General features: G+C 44.1%; 1 protein-coding gene across 1 annotated transcript; it reads left to right on the top strand.

The window, feature by feature from the left end:
- Positions 1–3,769: 3,769 nt before the first annotated feature.
- LOC129462948 (zinc finger protein 532-like) lies at positions 3,770–18,364 on the top strand. The gene is given in 9 exon segments (XM_055243422.1): positions 3,770–4,146; positions 4,352–4,490; positions 13,488–13,506; positions 15,208–15,324; positions 15,327–16,359; positions 16,361–16,863; positions 16,866–17,363; positions 17,366–17,490; positions 17,492–18,364. Coding segments are annotated over 9 exon segments (3,684 nt in total).
- The last annotated feature ends 1,073 nt before the right edge of the window (positions 18,365–19,437 follow it).

Raw genomic sequence — 19,437 nt, 5'->3', positions numbered from 1 at the left:
GGGAAGGAGGTACAGGGAGGTATGTCTGACCTCCTATCCTGTCATGGCAAAGAATTGAATTTTAAGATTTATTTGAGGTTCTGTTGGCCAACAGGGGGTCTGTTAAGTCAGGCGGGGGGCTTCGGATTTTATTTTTAGTTCTCAAGGGAGATAAAATAATTTAATCAATTGGCCCCTGTGACTGTTGGACTAACATGGCTATGATCTGTTGGACAGACTTCAGGCTGGCACCCAGGCAAAATTCTATACTGTAGTAAATGCATCATGCACATTTGTAACAACATGTACATAACAATGTCACAACATACTTTCACGGTGACACCTAGATTAGTGTTTTATTGAATAGCTGATGATATAAACTGGCTCATTTGATGCCACGACTGACCATCACCACCATACCAAGGTCATCACTGATCAGAGGCCTAACCCAAGGAGGGGGTCATGTGCAGACCCAGCGGTGGGGAGGAAAGATGCTGCAGAGGAGACGGATGCCCACAGAGGCCCCTGAGTGGATACAATGCTCACTAAGTGGTAAGTAGAGACTCCACGTAGGCTGTGAGGTCTCCCCCTGTGCAAATGGGACCCCATCCACTTGAGAGTCAAGGGTCTGTTTGGGTGGCAGGGATAGCCACTTCTGCAGGTAGAAAGGAAAATAAGCCACCAAATTGGTATCTTTCTGTGAAATGGACATCGTGCTTAGAATCTCCATTTTCCCCACAACCTGGAGGAATAAGTATTGTCATCTGCATTTTATAGCTGAGGAACCTGACTCAACAAAATTAAATTACTCGCTTAAGCAATTAGCAACTAGCAATTAACCAAGTCTTTCTGACTCAGAAACCCAGCTGTTGCCTGTTCATATCCAGCCCCTGTATTGGGATCAAGATCTGCCCTATTCTCAATGCAGCAAGATCCAGGCAGATCACACTAGATTCCCAGCACTGAATCTGGCTCAAGGGGACATCAAATTTGACTGGGTCATGGGGCTCAGGAGCATCACTCTCAAAAATAGCAGTACAGGAAGAGGCGATGGCCCTAAACAGCATTTGCAGGCAGATCCCATGTTAATCGTAAGGGTCAGGACTCTCTCACTTTTCTGTCTCTCTGTCTCTCCTCTAGGGCTGACCCCACATTGGACACAGCTGCATCCCTGTCCATCACACAACACAGCTGCCTTTTCTTCTGCCTGCTTATGGGAAAGTCCCCTCTTCTCCTCCGTTTTCTTCTCTTCCTGCCCTATCACACCGTGCACGTCTCCCTTTCCTTAAAGAACCACCATCAACTTTAGGAAGAGAGAAAGGAAAAGCCAGAATCCCCTCTAGCCAGCAGAGAGAGAGGAATGGCTGCATGTTTTCTCCCCCAGTCCAAGGCACTGGGTCTTGGCTGGGTTGCAGGCTCCAAGCTGCTCTCCTACTGTGTCGGTGAGTTCTGGTCAACCTGCAACCTCCTGATGTGGCCACTGCAGTTCATCGAGTCTTCAGGGACTCCCCATGGCCTGGAGTACTTTGCCTTGCTTACACGGGAGAGGAGAATGGATTTATAGAGAACATCATCTAAATCCAACCTGACCATTGTGTGGCCACACTTGCTAGATTGCTATAGTCTAAATCTAGCATTGTAGAAAGACAGGGGAGCTTGGAGCTGCACAAACTCAGGTCTGGAACTGGCTCCTTACCTTGGAAGGTGAATGATCCTGGCAGGACTCTTAGCCTCCCTGGGCCTCAGTTTCTTTATCTATTTCATGGGAATGAGGATCTCTGCTGGGTGGTTGGGTGATGTGGGGGCTGTGTGAAAACAGCTTGTCAATACAAGCCAAAATAGAAATATTTCTCCACAGAGTATGAAGGTCAAATGAGAGAATACATTTAAATTAAATGGAAAATTAAAATGGCAAAAAAGGCAAAGCTGTATTGAAAGTTCCAAGCTTCTCTATAAGGAGCTTTTTGACTAGGTAAGAATCCTGTACTCGTTCCCCCTAAATATAAAAAAAAAGTTGAAGGAGGCAGAAGGGTGAGTGATGCACGATGGGCGAGGACTTCACCTGCTGTTGCTGGCTTTGAGGATGGAGGAAGGAAGCCACAAACCTAGAAGCTGGAGCCCCTAGAAACTAGAAAAGGCAGGGACCCGATTCTTCCCTTGAGCCTCCAGAAGGGACATAGCCCCGCCAACACCTTGACTTTAGCCCGGTGAGATCCTCTTAGGACTTTTGGCAACCAGAACTGTAAGACAGAAATGGAAGCCACTGAGTCTGTAGGTGTTTGTTGCAGCAGCAATAGAAAACTAATGCAGAGCCCAAGAAATCACTGGTGATGAGATCAGGAAAGTGGGATCAGGAGGTCTGGATCTGTGATGAGATGGGGAAGTGGGCTCAGGAGGTCTGGATCTGTGATGAGTTGGGGGAAGTGGGCTCAGGAGGTCTGGATCTGTGATGAGATGGGGAAGTGGGCTCAGGAGGTCTGGATCTGTGATGAGATGGGGAAGTGGGCTCAGGAGGTCTGGATCTGTGATGAGATGGGGGAAGTGGGCTCAGGAGGTCTGGATCTGTGATGAGATGGGGGAAGTGGGCTCAGGAGGTCTGGATCTGTGATGAGATGGGGAAGTGGGCTCAGGAGGTCTGGATCTGTGATGAGATGGGGAAGTGGGCTCAGGAGGTCTGGATCTGTGATGAGATGGGGAAGTGGGCTCAGGAGGTCTGGATCTGTGATGAGATGGGGAAGTGGGCTCAGGAGGTCTGGATCTGTGATGAGATGGGGAAGTGGGCTCAGGAGGTCTGGATCTGTGATGAGATGGGGGAAGTGGGCTCAGGAGGTCTGGATCTGTGATGAGATGGGGGAAGTGGGCTCAGGAGGTCTGGATCTGTGATGAGATGGGGAAGTGGGCTCAGGAGGTCTGGATCTGTGATGAGATGGGGAAGTGGGCTCAGGAGGTCTGGATCTGGGGTGGGGATCTGGAGTGGAAGGGGAATTCATTTGTTCATTGTCTATCCTTTTGCATTGATTGAATTTTTTTCTATATATATATGTGAATTTTCACAATAAAATTTTTTTCAAAAATAAAAGAAACAAAAGGGGCTTTTTGCAACTCAATTCCTATCTATGTCTGAGTCCACTTATATTGAATGAGTCTTTCTGCTAACGTCCTTATATTTGGGTGACGATCTGAATGTCAGTGACCAATCAGAGCAGAGGCAGACCTTGGAGTGGGCAGGGCATCCTGAGGGCCCTGATTCCTGCCATGAGACATAACCCTTTAGGTGCCAGACCATGGGGAGGTCCAGGGGTTGCAGGGGAGGGCTGTGCATCTGCAATGGCTCTCAGGGGGCTCCCGGTGGTGGCAATTGGTGAATCTGCACAGTGGTGCTTCAATATTGTCACAACCCTGCTGTCTCTCATGCTCTCAAAAAGCATTTCTCTTACCTGTGACAGACTTCCTATACCTAACAGCTTGCAGAAATGTTCCAGGTTAATGAGAATAATCTCTCGGAGCCATACCTCCCTGCTTGGGGTCTCAGTTTCCCCAACTGTCTCCAGACAAGTTAGGCTAGAAGGTCCCTGAGCCTCAGCCCCTCTATCCCCCTTCTGTCACCCAGACCTGATCTGAGTCTTGCACCCTGGGTGCAGCACGACAGGGGTGGGCAGGGGCTGGCTCTGGGCCAGAGGACCCTTTCTGATGGACTTCAGCTGTTGGCCTCCCAGGGGAGACTGATCAACCTCACAAGAGTCATAAGTTGAGTAGCGGTGGGCAAATCCATCCCCCTCATCTTAGATTTATGGGTATACAGAGAGAAAGAGGAGACACTCCAGGAAGACCTGCAGGTGGGGAGTACCAGGTTGAAACCAAGGGCACCTTCCTGGAGGAGCTGCTGTTTGAGCCAGCTTTGAGAACAGGTGGGGACAGGACTGGAGAGGAGGAGGGGGTCCCCTATGAGCACAGACTGGCCACCACCCCATCTAACACCCCCACAGCGCCTCTGTGGCATCCCTGTCCAGTCCCTGTCACCACCCAGTTTTTCCCTCTGGACCCAGGAATTCAAAGTAAGCAAGGAGGTCCGCTGCTCCAGTTGGCTGCAAATAATTACAACTTTGAGCCCAAGCAGCACTTTGGGTCCTGGTTTGGGACCATGAAGCGGCTCGGTGAGACTGAGAGGTAAGGCCAGGGCAGGAATTGGGACAGTAGGATTGAACTCTCCCTGGGGGCCAGCCTCAGAAAGCCTGCGGCCATGGCCTCTTAGTCAACATCAGATCCTGTGGTCTGGCAATGCCTGGGGTACCCAGACCTCACTCTGGACAGGCCCTGGGAGGGGGCCCTGGTGAGATTCCTGGCAGCCTCACAGCCACTCTTCTGTCCGTAGCTACAACCTGTCATGCCAGCTGGAGGCTCCATCCCAGTTGGCTGGGAGCACAAAGGCCAGGAAGATAGACATCACCCACCACAGGGGCCAGTCGGGGCCTGAACCAGGGCGGACAGAGGTTGGCTGCCTTGGGCTATGGGTGAGCTCAGGGAGTCAGACAGCAAGGTACTAGCCTCCCATCTTACTGCTGACCAGCCCTGTGACTGGGGAGAGTCACCTTACTTCTCTGGGCCTCAGTTTCCCCCTCTGTGGAGTGAGGCGAAATGATCTCTCTGGAGACTGGGATCAATAGGGCACTGGTGATTGACCAGGCACTCAGCACATGCCTGGAGCACACAGTGCAGGGCTGTGGTGGGGAGGTGGCCTGAGTCCCTGGGGAGGCATGCATGTGTGCCTGCCCTTCCGACCAGCCACCAGGCCCTCAGGGCAGAGCCCACTACCAGCGGCAGCTCACACCCTGAGACCAGCTCAGAGGCGGCCCCTACCTCCGCAACAGGGACATCACGGACACTTTGAGCTGGTACTAGGGCGGCTTCTCCAGCTCCCACGTGGAGAGAGGTCCCAGCTGAGTCCCACTCATGTGGAGTCTCATGCCCCTGAAAGTGCCATTCACCACTGGCCAGGCTCATGAGGCCGCATGAGAGGGGGGTCACTGGGGAGGAGATATCGGGGGAACAGAGAGGGTGGTTGAATTTTTGTATAATAGGCAGTGCAAGTGTTTACTGTTTGGGAGGGGAAAGGTTTGTTATTATTAGCAATGCTATACTTGAATATTATACTAAAATCCAGTTTCTCTATAACCTGGGAGTTGCTCTTTTGTTCTTTCTTTTCCCATCTTAATTAAAATGAGATGCAGACTCTCACGGTTCGCAGTCGATTAAGAAATCTTGCACGGCCATCAGGTTATGTCTTGGAGAGCAGGGTTTCAGTACCATCAGCCTGGCAAGGAGCTGGGCCTGCCCCTCAGAGCTCCCGGGACTGCAAGATTTGGCACGTTCACAGGGCACCGTCACAGCCTCTGAAACACACTGTCTAAAAAAGACGTTTGCAGGCTGGATGCAGTGGCTCACTCCTGTAATCCCAGCACTTTGGGAGGCAGAAGCGGGTGGCTCATTTGAGGTCAGGAGTTCGAGACCAACATGGCCAACATGGCAAAACCCCATCTCTACTAAAAATACAAAAAATTAGCCAGGTGTGGTGGCAGGTGCCCATAATTCCAGCTACTCGGGAGGCTGAGGTAGGAGAATTGCTTGAACCCAGGAGGCGGAGGTTGCAGTGAGCAGAGATCGCACCACTGCACTCCAGTCTGGGCAACAAGAGCAAAACTTAATCTCAAAATAAAAAAAAAAACAAACATAAAAAAGACATTTGCAAGGACCATGTCCTCACCCAGAATGGTGCCTGCCTTTCTACAGTTTTTCAGGAAGAGGAAACATTTTCTGCTTCTCTCACTGAGGTTTTTTTAAACCACCCATTAGGAACCTATAGATTTCAGGATCGAACACTGGGATTCCCTCAGCACTACAGGAGGAAAACTGCAAACAGAGCTGAAAGTGCAATGTGGAAAGGTCAGGCTGAGGAAGGTTCTTAGCCAGTAGACCAAGGGCAGGAAGGACACTGCCTCCTCAATCTCCCACTAGGGAACTTGTAGTTCTTGTCTCCTGACCTCAGAATTCCTTGTCATGTTTGTTTTGTCTCCAAGGGAAGGGTTTGCATTACAGAATTTAAGGCTAGAGTGGGCCTCGTGCAGTTAACCTTAACCCTCTCTCTCCTTCGCTGGCCGAGGTGAAGTCCGGGACCATGTAGTTCTGACATCCACTCTCTCAGGGGATCACCAGTTCACCCACCTCACCCGGCAAGCTGGGCTCTAGTTTGGTGACAGGCATCTTCCACCCACCTGGGAGGCAGGGTTCAACACTCTGTCTCTGACCTTGTTTCCTTCCTCTGCCACCTGCTTAGGCAGCCAGAAGGGGTTGTCCAGCCAGCACCTGGGCTTTGGCGCTCCTCACACAGGTGGAGGAAGTTTCAGGCACCTGGCTCCTCAGGTGTCTGCCATCCAGGTGCTCTTCAGGCCTGCCCAGCAGAGCTCTCTTGATCCAGCTAGAACTGGCCAGAACTGACTCACTCAGGAATGTGTAGACTTTGGCATCAGGGGCTGCTTTAATTTGCACAATTTCCAAATATCTCTTTTTTCTTCTTTTTCTGATGAGTCATCTCCCTAGACTTGCATTTTAAAGAGATAGATAGCTATCAGGTTCCAGAGAAGACATGGTAGAACATTTATATCTCAAAGGCACAGAGCTGAGACTTCAGGTTTAGATACTATAATTTGCCTAAACCAAAAAGGAGGGTGTAGGTAAAGTTCTAGTCAAGACAGGATGGCCAGGAAAAACACCTTAAACCAAGGGATGGCTTGCTTTGCTGATTTAAGCCAATGGCTTCTTTATCATAAGACTTCCCAGTGATTTAGTCCTCCCTCTCTTCCAGTGCACAGAGACATACCGCTCCTTACAAATAAAAATGTTCTCTATAGATGTAAATTTATTTTACAAAAATGTTTCAAAATAACCAGATGAAAATCATCCTTATGCCAGAAAGACTTTTTTTTTCATTACTAGAAATGAAACAGTATTTGTTGTATTGACATACTTAGGCTTAGACCTATGCTTAACAAGAAAGCCTAATAATAGCACTGTGGTTAGACTCTAGCCTATTTTTCCAAACCATTATTTTATTATTAAGGAAACAAAGGATCAAATACCTTTCATTCATCTGATATGATCCTTTAAAACACATTCCACTAATAAGTCCCATTTGGAACAGCTGAAAATCTTTTAATAAAACTTTTTAAAGATGAGCTCATGGCTTAGTGTAAATTTCACAAGCTTAATTAGGTCAAATGGAAGGAACTCAGAAGAGTAGTTGCCCAATCAGAGCCCATTATTTGTGAGTCATCAGCCCCCTCCATGACCTTAAAACTCCACTCTGACCTAATTATTGCAAACCTATATACAACAAAGTGAAAGGATTAATTTTCATTCATCAACCTCTCAATCCCAGATTTTCAAAGAAAAAACCTATGTAAGGAATACTTACCAAAACCAGACAGGAAAATTAGAGCCTGCATACTTAAGAGTCAAATTTGTTCCACTGCAGCCAGGTCGCATACAATTACATCATTTGGTTCTTCATACACTCTAGAACTGACCAGGACAGAGTTTAGCACAGAAAAACTGTAAGAAATAGGTTCCGAAACATAGAAATTGCAAAGTTCAAAAGGCTATGAAAAAAACTAATGTAAATGAGAGACTCCTCTCCCTTTGTTTTAAAGAAATAGACCCATCAGAGAAATGCAAATCCAAACCACAATGAGATACCATCTCACACCAGTTAGAATGGTGATCATTAAAAAGTCAGGAAACAACAGGTGCTGGAGAGGATGTGGAGAAATAGGAACACTTTCACACTGTTGGTGGGACTGTAAACTAGTTCAATCATTGTGGAAGACAGTGTGGCGATTCCTCAGGGATCTAGAACTAGGAATACCATTTGACTCAGCCATCCCATTACTGGATATATACCCAAAGGATTATAAATCATGCTGCTATAAAGACACATGCACACGTATGTTTATTGTGGCACTATTCACAATAGCAAAGACTTGGAACCAACCCAAATGTCCAAAAATGATAGACTGGATTAAGAAAATGTGGCACATATACACCATGGAATACTATGCATCCATAAAAAATGATGAGTTCATGTCCTTTGTAGGCACATGGATGAAGCTGGAAACCATCATTCTCAGCAAACTATCGCAAGGACAAAAAACCAAACACTGCATGTTCTTACTCTTAGGTGGGAATTGAACAATGAGAACACTTGGACACAGGAAGGGGAACATCACACACCGGGGCCTGTTGTGGGGTGGGAGGAGGGGGGAGGGATAGCATTAGGAGATATGCCTAATATAAATGATGAGTTAATGGGTGCAGCACACCAACATGGCTCATGTATACATATGCAACAAACCTGCACATTGTGCATGTGTACCCTAGAACTTGAAGTATAATAAAAAATTTATATATAAAAAAATAAAAAATAAAGAAATAGATGTTCTGTAAAAATATACACAATTTTTACAGACAAATACATTTACAAGTTGTTTTTATCTTAAAAATTGGGGATATTTCATATTTATAACTAATTATTGAGCCTTAAGTTTTCTTGACCATTTCTAGGCTAATAAACTAAGAATCATGTTAACTAAGCCAAAGTAGAATAGACATAAAAGTCCTGAACACTTCAACTTCCTATTCTTCAAGAAGTATACTTGGCAAAGCTCATTTGAGAGAGGAAAACTTTCCTCCACCCTCTGTTTTACAGCGCTGAGGCTTCTCATCACAGTTCTATGACTTGTAGCTTAAATCCATGTTACATGGTCACTGGCATTGTTAGTGCTTCTCTTTTAACACTGTAGGAATTAATCAATTCGGTGGCGTATTTAATTAATTCTATCACTAGCCTGGCTACTGGCCACCCTTCTCTTCTCAACAAGGAAATCAAGTCAGAAAGGCTTATTTTCACTAAGTAAGACTCTGGGGACATAGCAAAGTTCATGACAATAAGAAAGAAGCGGCAGCAAGGGTTTGAAAAGAGTGGTTTCAGTCAACTGAGGGGTTCCCATGGGAGAAGCAGGATCAAAGAGAGAGAGAGAGAAAAAACAGGGAGATCTAATTAGATTAGTTCACAGTTGTCCCAAGAGCGATGCCTTTGGGGGCTTCCCTTAGAGGGGAAACAGTCCAGGCCAAAAGGATGACCCATGAGATGGCTGCTGTAAAAGTGGACAATTCTTTTTCCAGTGGCCTGGCTATTTGCAAAAAAGGCAGACATCTTAGGGCACAGGGGTCTTTAGTTTACATGCACAAGTAGAAGTACTCTCAATCCCTGCAGTTGTTGTAACTGGGAAGACATGCACCTGTTTACCTTTGTAAGGGTTTCCCCACTGTCACCACTGTAACTCTAGGTTATCTTTAGGGAGGCCAAGCTTATCTACCTACTGAACCCAGTCCAGTTTCCATCTGATCATCAGACTGAGTGGCCTCTTCTCTCCATCCAATACAGTTCACCATCAAATCCAATTTGATGCTGGACTGAGTCAAGTTTTTACCAATGACTCATCAGCTACCCAAACCTCAAAAGGCCATATGTCATCTCATAGCACAAACTGGCCACTGGCACCCACCCCAAGGTTATTTGCCCTCTCATAGCACAAAACCCTGGATTCGAAACCCAAAAGGATCAAGGTTCAATGCAAAAAGAACAGAGTCTGGCCTAAGAGGAATGTACAACCTCAGAAGGAGGGCAAATGGGCCAGCAGTGTCTTTCCTGCATTCCTCAAGGGGTCTTGGGAGGTGGATCCCATCCAGCTTGCCAGAACTCTCAAAAGACAAAATTACAACAAATTTACTTTAAACTAACTAAATAAATAAAACTTAGCTTTTATTTATTATTTCAGAATCAACTTCGAAACCCAGTCTGGATAAAAAAATAATAAAAAAAAAAACCTTACAAAGGTAAACAAATGCATAGCTCAAAACACAAATCCTTGGAGCTTCAAAATTTGAGAGAGAACTTGCCCAGGACCCCTGCTGCTGTGAGAGATCTGCATGCACAATGGACCTGGTGGGTCACTGTGCTTGGGCACTCCATGCTTCTGGGGTTTGATGGAAGTTCTACTTCAGATTGCATTTCCTACACTAATCTGTTAAAAAAAACCTTTACATACGTTAAATTTAGCAGAGTTTATTTGAGCAAAGAAACCGTTTAGGAATCAGGCAGCAGTTTGCACCAAAAATGGCTCAGAACACTCCAATGCCACCGTATGTGCGGGTTATATTTACAGCTAGAGAAAAAGAAGTGCACAGAAACAGCCTGATTGGCTGCTGTTGGCATTTACCTTATATAGTCATGTTTTGGCAGCTTTCAGCCTCTGATTGGCTGAAGGCTCAGCTGTTTTCATTGGCTAAGACATAGTTACATGTTATAAGACTATAGTCTTGGGTTAAGTTACAGTTATTTTTACACATTAAGTTAGGTTACAACTAGCTATGTATAGAGAACTCATTAGGCCAAACTTAAAATAAGTATGGAGGCAGCTTTAGGGCAAAGATAATTCAATTTAGTGATACCCTTATGTATATATTTACTCTTTTTATGTATTTCTATATATATTAATAAATATAAGTAGTTGTATGTACATATAGAAAAACACACCTATGTGTGTACATACACATGTATGTGAGTATATATGTTTGCTTCTACCTTGTATGAGTGAAGTATGCCAGAGTGGCAGAGTGCTACATACATATGTGTAAATTTCTATATTAAATATATTTATGTATGTTACCTATATATTTATATGCTCATAAATATATATTTCCTTGAATAGTCACCTATGTTCTATATTTCTAAATTTATAAATATGCATATTTATGTGTGTGTGTATATGTGTATATATGTATATTTAATTTTTATGTGTTTGCTTCTGCCTTATTTGTAAGGTAGCCCAAAATGGCAGAGAGATTACATATGTATGCTATAAATGTTTATAGTATATATTTATGTTTATGTATATATTTAAATATGTTACATAGGTTTTTTTTCAAGAATTTGAAAAAGTTTCTAAATTGAGGAAACATTTATGTAAGATTAAGCACTTTAAAGTGTATCATTCACTGACATTTAGGACATTCTTAACACTCTCTAGTTCCAGAATTTTTTTTCTTTTTTGAGAGGGGTCTCATTCTGTCCCTTAGGCTGGAGTGCGGTGGTGAGATTTTGACTCACTGCAATCTCCACCTCCCAGGTTCAAACAATCTTCCCACCTCAGCCTTCTGAATAGCTGGGACCACAGGCACATGTGCCACCATGCCCAGCTAATTCTTCGTATTTTTTTTTTGGTAAACATGGGGTTTCACCATGTTGCCCAGGCTGGTCTTGAACTCCTGAGCTCAGGCAATCCACCTGCCTTGGCCTCCCAAAGTGCTGGGAGTTTTTATAGTTTGAGGTCTTACATTTAAGTCTTTAATCCCTTTTGAGTTACTTTTTGTATATGGTGATAAGTAGGGGTCCAGTTTCATTCTGGCATCTAGATAGCCAGTTATCCTAGAATCATTTATTGAATAGGAAGTCCTTTTCCTATTGCTTATTTTTGTCACCCTTGCCAAAGATCAGTTAGTTGTAGATGTGTGGCTTTATTTCTGGGTTCTTTATCCTGTTCTAATGGTCTACGTATCTGTTTCTGTACCAATACCACGCTGTTTTGGTGACTGTAGCCTTGTAGTATAGTTTGAAGTGAGGTAGCATGATGCCTCCCGCTTTGTTCTTTTTGCTTAGGATTGCTTTGGTGATTTGTGCTCTTTTTGAGTTCCTTATAAATTTTAGAATAGGTTTTTTTTCTAATTCTGTGAAAAATGACATTGGTAGTTTGATAGGAATAACATTGAATCTGGAGATTGCTTTTGATAGTATATGGCAATTTTGACAATATTGATTCTTCCTATCCTTGAGCATGGAATGTTTTTCCATTTGTTTGGGTCAGCTCTGATTTCTTTCAGCAGTGCTTTGTAATTATTGTTTTCTTGTTGTAAAGATCTTTCATCTCCCTGGTTCCCTTTATTCCTTGGTATTTTTGTGTGTGTATGTGTCTATTGTGAATTAAATTACATTCTTGATTTGGCACTCAGCTTGGATATTGTTGGTGTATACAAATACTGCTGATTTATGTACCTTGATTTTGTATCCTGAAACTTTGCTGAAGTTATTTATTAGATCTAGGAGCTTTTAGGCAGAGACTATGGGGTTTTCTAGGTATAAAATCATGTTATCTGCAAACAGAGATAGTTTGACTTCCTGTCTTCCTATTTGGATGCCTTTACTTCTTTCTCTTGCCTGATTGTTCTGGCTAGGATTTCTAGTACTGTGTTGAATAGGAGTGATGGGAGTGGGTATCCTTGTCTTGTTCCAGTTCTCAAGGGGAATGATCCCAGCTTCTGCCTGTTTGGTGTGATGTTGGCTGTGGGTTTGTCATAAATGGCTCTTATTATTTTGAGGTATGTTCCTTCAATACCTAGTTTATTAAGGGTTTTTAACATAAAGGGATGTTGAATTTTATCAAAAGTCTTTTCTATATCTATTGAGATGATCATGTGGTTTTTGTTTTTAGTTCTGTTTATGTGATAAGTCACATTTATTGATTTGCATATGTTGAACCAATCTTGCTTGTTTATCCCAGGGATAAACCCTGCTTGATTATGGTGGATTAGCTTTTTGATGTGCTGGTAGATTCAGTTTGCTAGTATTTTGTTAAGGATTTTTGCATCTGTGTTCATCAAGGATATTGGCCTGTAGTTTTTTCTTTGTTGTGTCTCTGCCAGGCTTTGGTATCAGAATGATGCTTGCCTCATAGAATGAGTTAGTGAGGAGTCTCTGCTCCTCAATTGTTTGGAATAGTTTCAAGTAGGGATGGTAGCAGCTCGTCTTTATACGTCTGGTAGAATTTGGCTGTGAATTCATCTGATCCTGGGCTTTTTCTTGCTCAAAATCATAAAATTAGATGGAAATTATTTTATTACTGATTCAATTTCAGAACTCATTATTAGTCTGTTCAGGGTTTCAGTTTCTTCCTGGTTCAATTTTGGGCAGTTGTGTTTTCAGGAATTTTTCCACATTTTGTAGGTTTTCTAGTTTGTATGCCTAGAGGTGTTCATAATGGTCTCAGAGTTTTTTGTATTTCTGTAGGGTCATTGATAATGTCTCCTTTGTCAATTTTGATTGTGTTTATTTGGATTTTCTCCCTTTCTTCCGCTGTTTGTCTAGTTAGCGTTCTATCTATCTTATTCAGTCTTTAAAAAACTTCTGGTTTTATTGATCTTCTGTATGTTTTTTCATGCCTCACTTTATTTCAGTTCAGCTCTGATTTTGGTTATTTCTTGCCTTCTTCTGGTTTTACGGTTGGTTTGATCTTGTTTTTCTAGTTCTTCTAGGTGTGATGCTATGTTGTTAATTGGAGATCTTTCTAACTTTTTGTTGTGAGCTTTTAATGCTATAAACTTTCCTCTTAACACTGCTTTAGCTGTATCACAGAGATTCCGGTATGTCTTATCTTTTTTTCTTTGGTTTTGAAGCTTATTTCTGCCTTAATTTCATTATTTAGCTAGCAGTCATTCAAGAGCAGGTTGTTCAATTTCCATGTAATTTTATGGTTTTGAGCAATCTTCTTAGTATTCCCTTCTATTTTTATTGTGCTGTGGTTTGAGAGCGTAATTAGTATGATTTCAATTTTTTAAAATTTGTTGAGAATTGTTTTTTGTCTGATCGTGTGGTCGGTTTTAGAGTATGCCCCATGTGGTGATGAGAAGAATATATATTCTGTTGTTTTGGGGTGGAGAATTCTGTAGATGTCTGTTAGTTCCATTTGGTCAAGTGTTGAGTTCAGGTCCCACATATATTTTTTAGTTTTCTGCCTTGATGATCTGTCTAATCTGTCAGTGGAGTGTTGAAGTCTCCCACTATGATTGTATGGGAATTTAAGTCTCCTCACAGGTCTCTAAGAATTTGTTTTTATGAATCTGGGTGCTCCCAGGCTGCACACATAATTCTTGTGTTGGATGCATATATATTTAGAAGAGTTAAGTCTTCTTGTTGAATTGAACACTTAACCATTATGTAATGCCCTTCTTCGTATTTTTTTGATTGTTGTTGACTTAAAGTCTGTTTTGTTTGAAATTAGAATAGCAGCCCCTGCTATTTTTTTGTTTGTTTTGTTTTTGTTTTCTGTTTACTTGGTAGGTTTTCCTCCATCCCATTACTTTCAGCCTATCTGTGTCATTGCATGTGTGAGATGGGTCTCTTGAAGATGGGATACAGTTGGGTCTTGTTTGTTTGTTTGTTTGTTTTAATTTTTTGAGGCCAATCTGTCTCTTTCATCCATGCTGGAATGCAGTGGCACAATTATGGCTTCCTGCAGCCTCAACCTCTTGAGTTCAGGTGATCTTTACACTTCAACTTCTGGAGTAGCTGGGACTACAAGTGTATGCCACCATGCCTGACTAATTTTACATTTTTTATAGAGACGAGGTTTTCCCATGTTGCCCAGGCTGGTCTCGAACCGCTGGGCCTAAGCGATCTGCCAACCTTGGTCTCCCAAAGTGCTGGGATTACAGACAGAGCCACTGCACTCAAGTGGGTCTTGCTTCTTTATTCAACTTGCCACTCTGTGCGTTTCAATTGGGGCATTTAGCCCATTTACGTTCAAAGTTAATAATTCTATGTATGGAATTGATCCTGCAGACTAGACTTGATTTTGTAGTTCTTTATAGTGTTAATGGTCTATGTACTTAAGTGTGTTTTTGTGGTAGTTGGTAATGGTCTTTTGTTCTCATATTTATTTTATTTTATTTTGAGACAGGATCTCACTCTGCTTCCCAGGCAGAGTGCAGTGGTATGATCTGGGCTCATTGCAACCTCTGCTTCCTGGGCTCAAGCCATCCTCCTGCCTTAGTCTCCTGAGTGGGTGGGACCACAGGCACATACCACCATTCCTAGCTAATTTTTATATTTTTTGTAGAGACGGGGTTTCACCGTGTTGCCTAGTCTGGTTTTGAACTCCTGGGCTCAAGTGATCTGCCTACCTCAGCCTCCCAAAGTGCTGGGGTTACAGGCGTGAGCTACTGCGCCTGGCTTGTTTCTATATTTAACACTCCCTTAAAGACCTCTTTTAAGGCAGGTCTGGTGGTAATAAATTCCCTTAACATTTGCTTGTCTGAAAAGTATCTTCTCCTTTGCTTATGAAGTTTATTTGACTGTATATGAAATTCTTGGCCTCCTCGGCATTGCGCCATCAAAGACAAAGTTGTCCTCCCACTTCTCGTCCTGCATTGCTGCCATCACAGCTCTCAGCACTAAAAAGGCGGCTCAGACTCCTCCAAAGAACAAGTGGCCAATTCGAGGGAATCCTCCCCGTTACCAAAAGAAGTAAACGACCGTCTGAGAGCCGCTGCCAAGTCTCCTGAATCCCAGAATCTCATCGACGGCACAAAAAAACCATCCCTAAAGCAACCAGATAGTCCCAGAAACATCTCAAGTGAGAACAGCAGCAAGGGAACCCAGTCCTCTCCTGCAGGATCCACACCAGCAATCCCCAAAGTCCACATAAAAACCATTAAGACATCTTCTGGGGAAATCAAGAGAACAGTGACCAGGGTATTGCCAGAAGTGGATCTTGACTCTGAGAAGAAACCTTCTGAGCAGATGGCTTCTGTGATGGCCTCTGTGACATCCCTTCTGTTGCCTCCAGCATCAGCCACCGCCGTTTCCTCTCCCCACAGGGTGCCTCTCCAGTCTGCAATGGTGACCAATGCAGTTTCCCCTGCAGAGCCCACCCCTAAACAGGTCACAATCAAGCCTGCGGCTACTGCTTTCCTCCCAGTGTCTGCTGTGAAGACAGCAGGATCCCAAGTCATTAATTTGAAGCTCGCTAACAACACCACGGTGAAAACCACGGTCATACCTAATGCCTCTGTCCAGAGTGCCAGCAGCACCATCGTTAAAGCTGCCAATGCCATCCAGCAGCAAACTGTCATGATGCCAGCATCCAGCCTGGCCAATGCCAAACTTGTGCCAAAGACTGTGCACCTTGCCAACCTTAACTTTCTGCCTCGGGGTGCCCAGGCCACCTCTGAACTCCGCCAAGTGCTAACCAAAACTCAGCAACAAATAAAGCAGGCAATAATCAATGCAGCAGCCTCACAACCCCCCAAGAAGGTGTCTCAAGTCCAGGTGGTGTCGTCCTTGCAGAATTCTGTGGTTGAAACTTTCAACAAGGTGCTGAGCAGTGTCAATCCAGTCCCTGTTTACATCCTAAACCTCAGTCCTCCTGCCAATGCAGGGATCACATTACTGATGCATGGGTACAAGTGCTTGGAGTGTAGGGACTCCTTTGCACTTGAAGAGTCTGACCTAGCACTACGACAGATGGAGCACGTGCATCGAAGTAACATGCAACCATTGTACAAAGAACCTCGTTTTTTACAACAAATGCAGCCTCCTTTCCCATGCCCGTGGGCATAAGGAGAAAGGGGTGGTAATGCAATGTTCCTACTCAATTTTAAAGCCAGTCCCAGCAGGTCAAATGACAGTTTCTCCATCAAGCAATACTTCTTCTTCATCTTCCACTCTTCAGAACCCTGTGAGAGCTGGCATACACACTGTCACAAAAATTCAGTCTGGCATAACTGGGACAGTCATATTGGCTCCTTCAAGCACTCCCAGCACCACAGCCATGCCCCTAGATGAAGACCCCTCCAAACTGCGTAGACATAATCTAAAATGTTTGGAGTGTAATGAAATCTTCCAGGACAAGACATTACTGGCTACACTTTTCCAGCAGGCTGCAGATATGAGTGGACAAAAGACTTGTACTATCTGTCAGATGCTGCTTCCTAATCAGTGCAAAGAATCCATCAGCACAAATCTCCCTACACCTGCCCTGAGTGCAGGGCCATCTGCAGGTTGGTGCACTTCCAGACCCACGTCACCAAGAACTGTCTACACTACACAAGGAGAGTTGGTTTTTGACGTGTACATTGCAATGTTGTGTACTCTGATGTGGCTGCTCTGAAGTCTCGCATTCAAGGTTCTCACTGTGAAGTCTTCTACAAGTGTCCTATTTGTCCAATGGCGTTTAAGTCCGCCCCAAGCACACATTCCCACACCTACACACAGCATCCTGGCATCAAGATAGGAGAACCAAAAATAATATGTAAGTGTTCCATGTGCAACACTGTGTTCACCCTGCAAACCTTGCTGTATCGCCACTTTGACCAACACATTGAAAACCAGAAGATGTCTGTTTTCAAGTGTCTAGACTGTTCTCTTTTATATGCACAGAAGCAACTTACGATGGACCATATCAAGTCTATGCATGGGACATTGAAAAGTATTGAAGGGCCAGCTTGGGTGTAAACTTGCTTTTGAGCATTAAGCCTGCAACTTATAATTCAGCATATCAGAACAAAGAGGACAGCAAATCCATGAATGGGAAAGAGAAATTGGAAAAGAAATCTCCATCTCCTTTGAAAAAAATCAATGGAAACCAAGAAAGTGGCCAGTCCTGGGTGGATGTGTTGGTAGTGTGACCGCCTGTTCATGCAGAGAGATGTGTACATATCCCACGTGAGGAAGGAGCATGGGAAGCAAATGAAGAAACACCCCTGCCGCCAGCGTGACAAGCCTTTCAGCTCGTCCCACAGCCTGTGCTGGCACAACCGGATCAAGCACAAAGGCATCAGGAAAGTGTATGCCTGCTCACACTGCCCAGACTCCAGAGGTACCTTTACCAAACGGTTGATGCTGGAGAAGCATGTCCAGCTGATGCATGGCATCAGCGACCCTGACCTGAAAGAAATGACAGACGCCACCAATGAGGAGGAAACAGAAATAAAAGAAGATGCCAAGGTCCCCAGCCCCAAGTGGAAGTTGAAAGAACCGGTTCTGGAGTTCAGGCCTCCCAGAGGAGCAATCACTCAACCACTGAAAAAGCTGAAAATCAATGTTTTTAAGGTTCACAAGTGTGCCATGTGTCGCTTCACCACCGAAAACCTGCTGCAGTTCCACGAACACATCCCTCAGCACAAATCGGATGGTTCTTCCTACCAGTGCCGGGAGTGTGGCCTCTGCTATATGTCTCACGTCTCTCTGTCCAGGCACCTCTTTGTTGTACACAAGTTAAAGGAACCTCAGCCAGTGTCCAAGCAAAATGGAGCTAGGGAAGATAACCAACAGGAGAACAAACCCAGTCATGAGGACGAATCTCCCAATGGTGTCATGTCAGACAGAACGTGCAAAATGTGCACAAAAACTTTTGAAACTGAAGCTGCCTTAAACACACACATGCAGACACATGGTATGGCCTTCATCAAATCCAAAAGGATGAGCTCAGACGAGAAATAGCCACAGACGCTCCATGAGGAAAATCCCTGTCCACATTGGGATAAAAAAGACACTTTCGTTTCACAAAGTATGCAGTATAATAGAGTTAACGGTACTGTCTAGGCTGGTGCAATATATTCTCTTTCAACGTGCCTTCTTCTTCATCTTGTCATATATATCCTCATTAAGTATTAAAACAGAATTTGAGTTTAAAAGAGTTTGTATATATTTAAATGAATAACTTTTTATACTCTTTGTTACATGTTTGTATCAGTAATCAGTGGAAAACGTTTTCAGTTGTTTTGGGTTAGAATTTTTCTTTTTGTACTGTTTCTTTAAAACAGAGTTCTTAGTAACGGGGCAGTTCCTGAATTCAAATAAATCATTTTGGCCGGGCGCGGTGGCTCACGCTTGTAATCCCAGCACTTTGGGAGGCCGAGGCGGGCGGATCACGAGGTCAGGAGATCGAGACCACGGTGAAACCCCGTCTCTACTAAAAATACAAAAAAATTAGCCGGGCGTGGTGGCGGGCGCCTGTAGTCCCAGCTACTCGGAGAGGCTGAGGCAGGAGAATGGCGTGAACCTGGGAGGCGGAGCTTGCAGTGAGCCGAGATTGCGCCACTGCACTCCATCCAGTCTGGGCGACAGAGCGAGACTCCGTCTCAAAAAAAAAAAAAAAAAAAAAAAAAAAAATCATTTTGTATGTTTTGAATTTGAATGGGTTAACTACTTACAGGCTAAAATAATGCCCTTTTTAGTGTTTTTAATTTTTAGAATTCACTACATAAATTGGAAGTAATTATGGGTCTCAAAAACACTAGGAACTTCTAAATGTCTTAGCACCTCCTCGATGTGCCTGCCCCAAGGGAGTGAGTGCACGTTTGAGACGACTGCACTCCAGTGTGGGCACACCTTTGTCTTCAGGCCACGCCGAAGGGTGTTTAAAGCAGCCTTGCAGGTCGCTCCTTTCCCAGCCGTGGAAACTAATAAAAGTGAAGCCAGGAATCTAATAAGGAATGCTGATTTCCTCAATTCCATTTTGAGGAATGGGGAAGGCTATTCTAAAGAAAAAAAGAATGGGACAGGTTTTCTGG

Source organism: Symphalangus syndactylus, chromosome 14 (assembly GCF_028878055.3).
Source record: "Symphalangus syndactylus isolate Jambi chromosome 14, NHGRI_mSymSyn1-v2.1_pri, whole genome shotgun sequence".
NCBI classification, from domain to species: Eukaryota; Metazoa; Chordata; class Mammalia; order Primates; family Hylobatidae; genus Symphalangus; species Symphalangus syndactylus.
The sequence above is the reverse complement of the archived record's forward strand: the minus strand, read 5'-3'. Positions and strand labels throughout refer to the sequence as shown.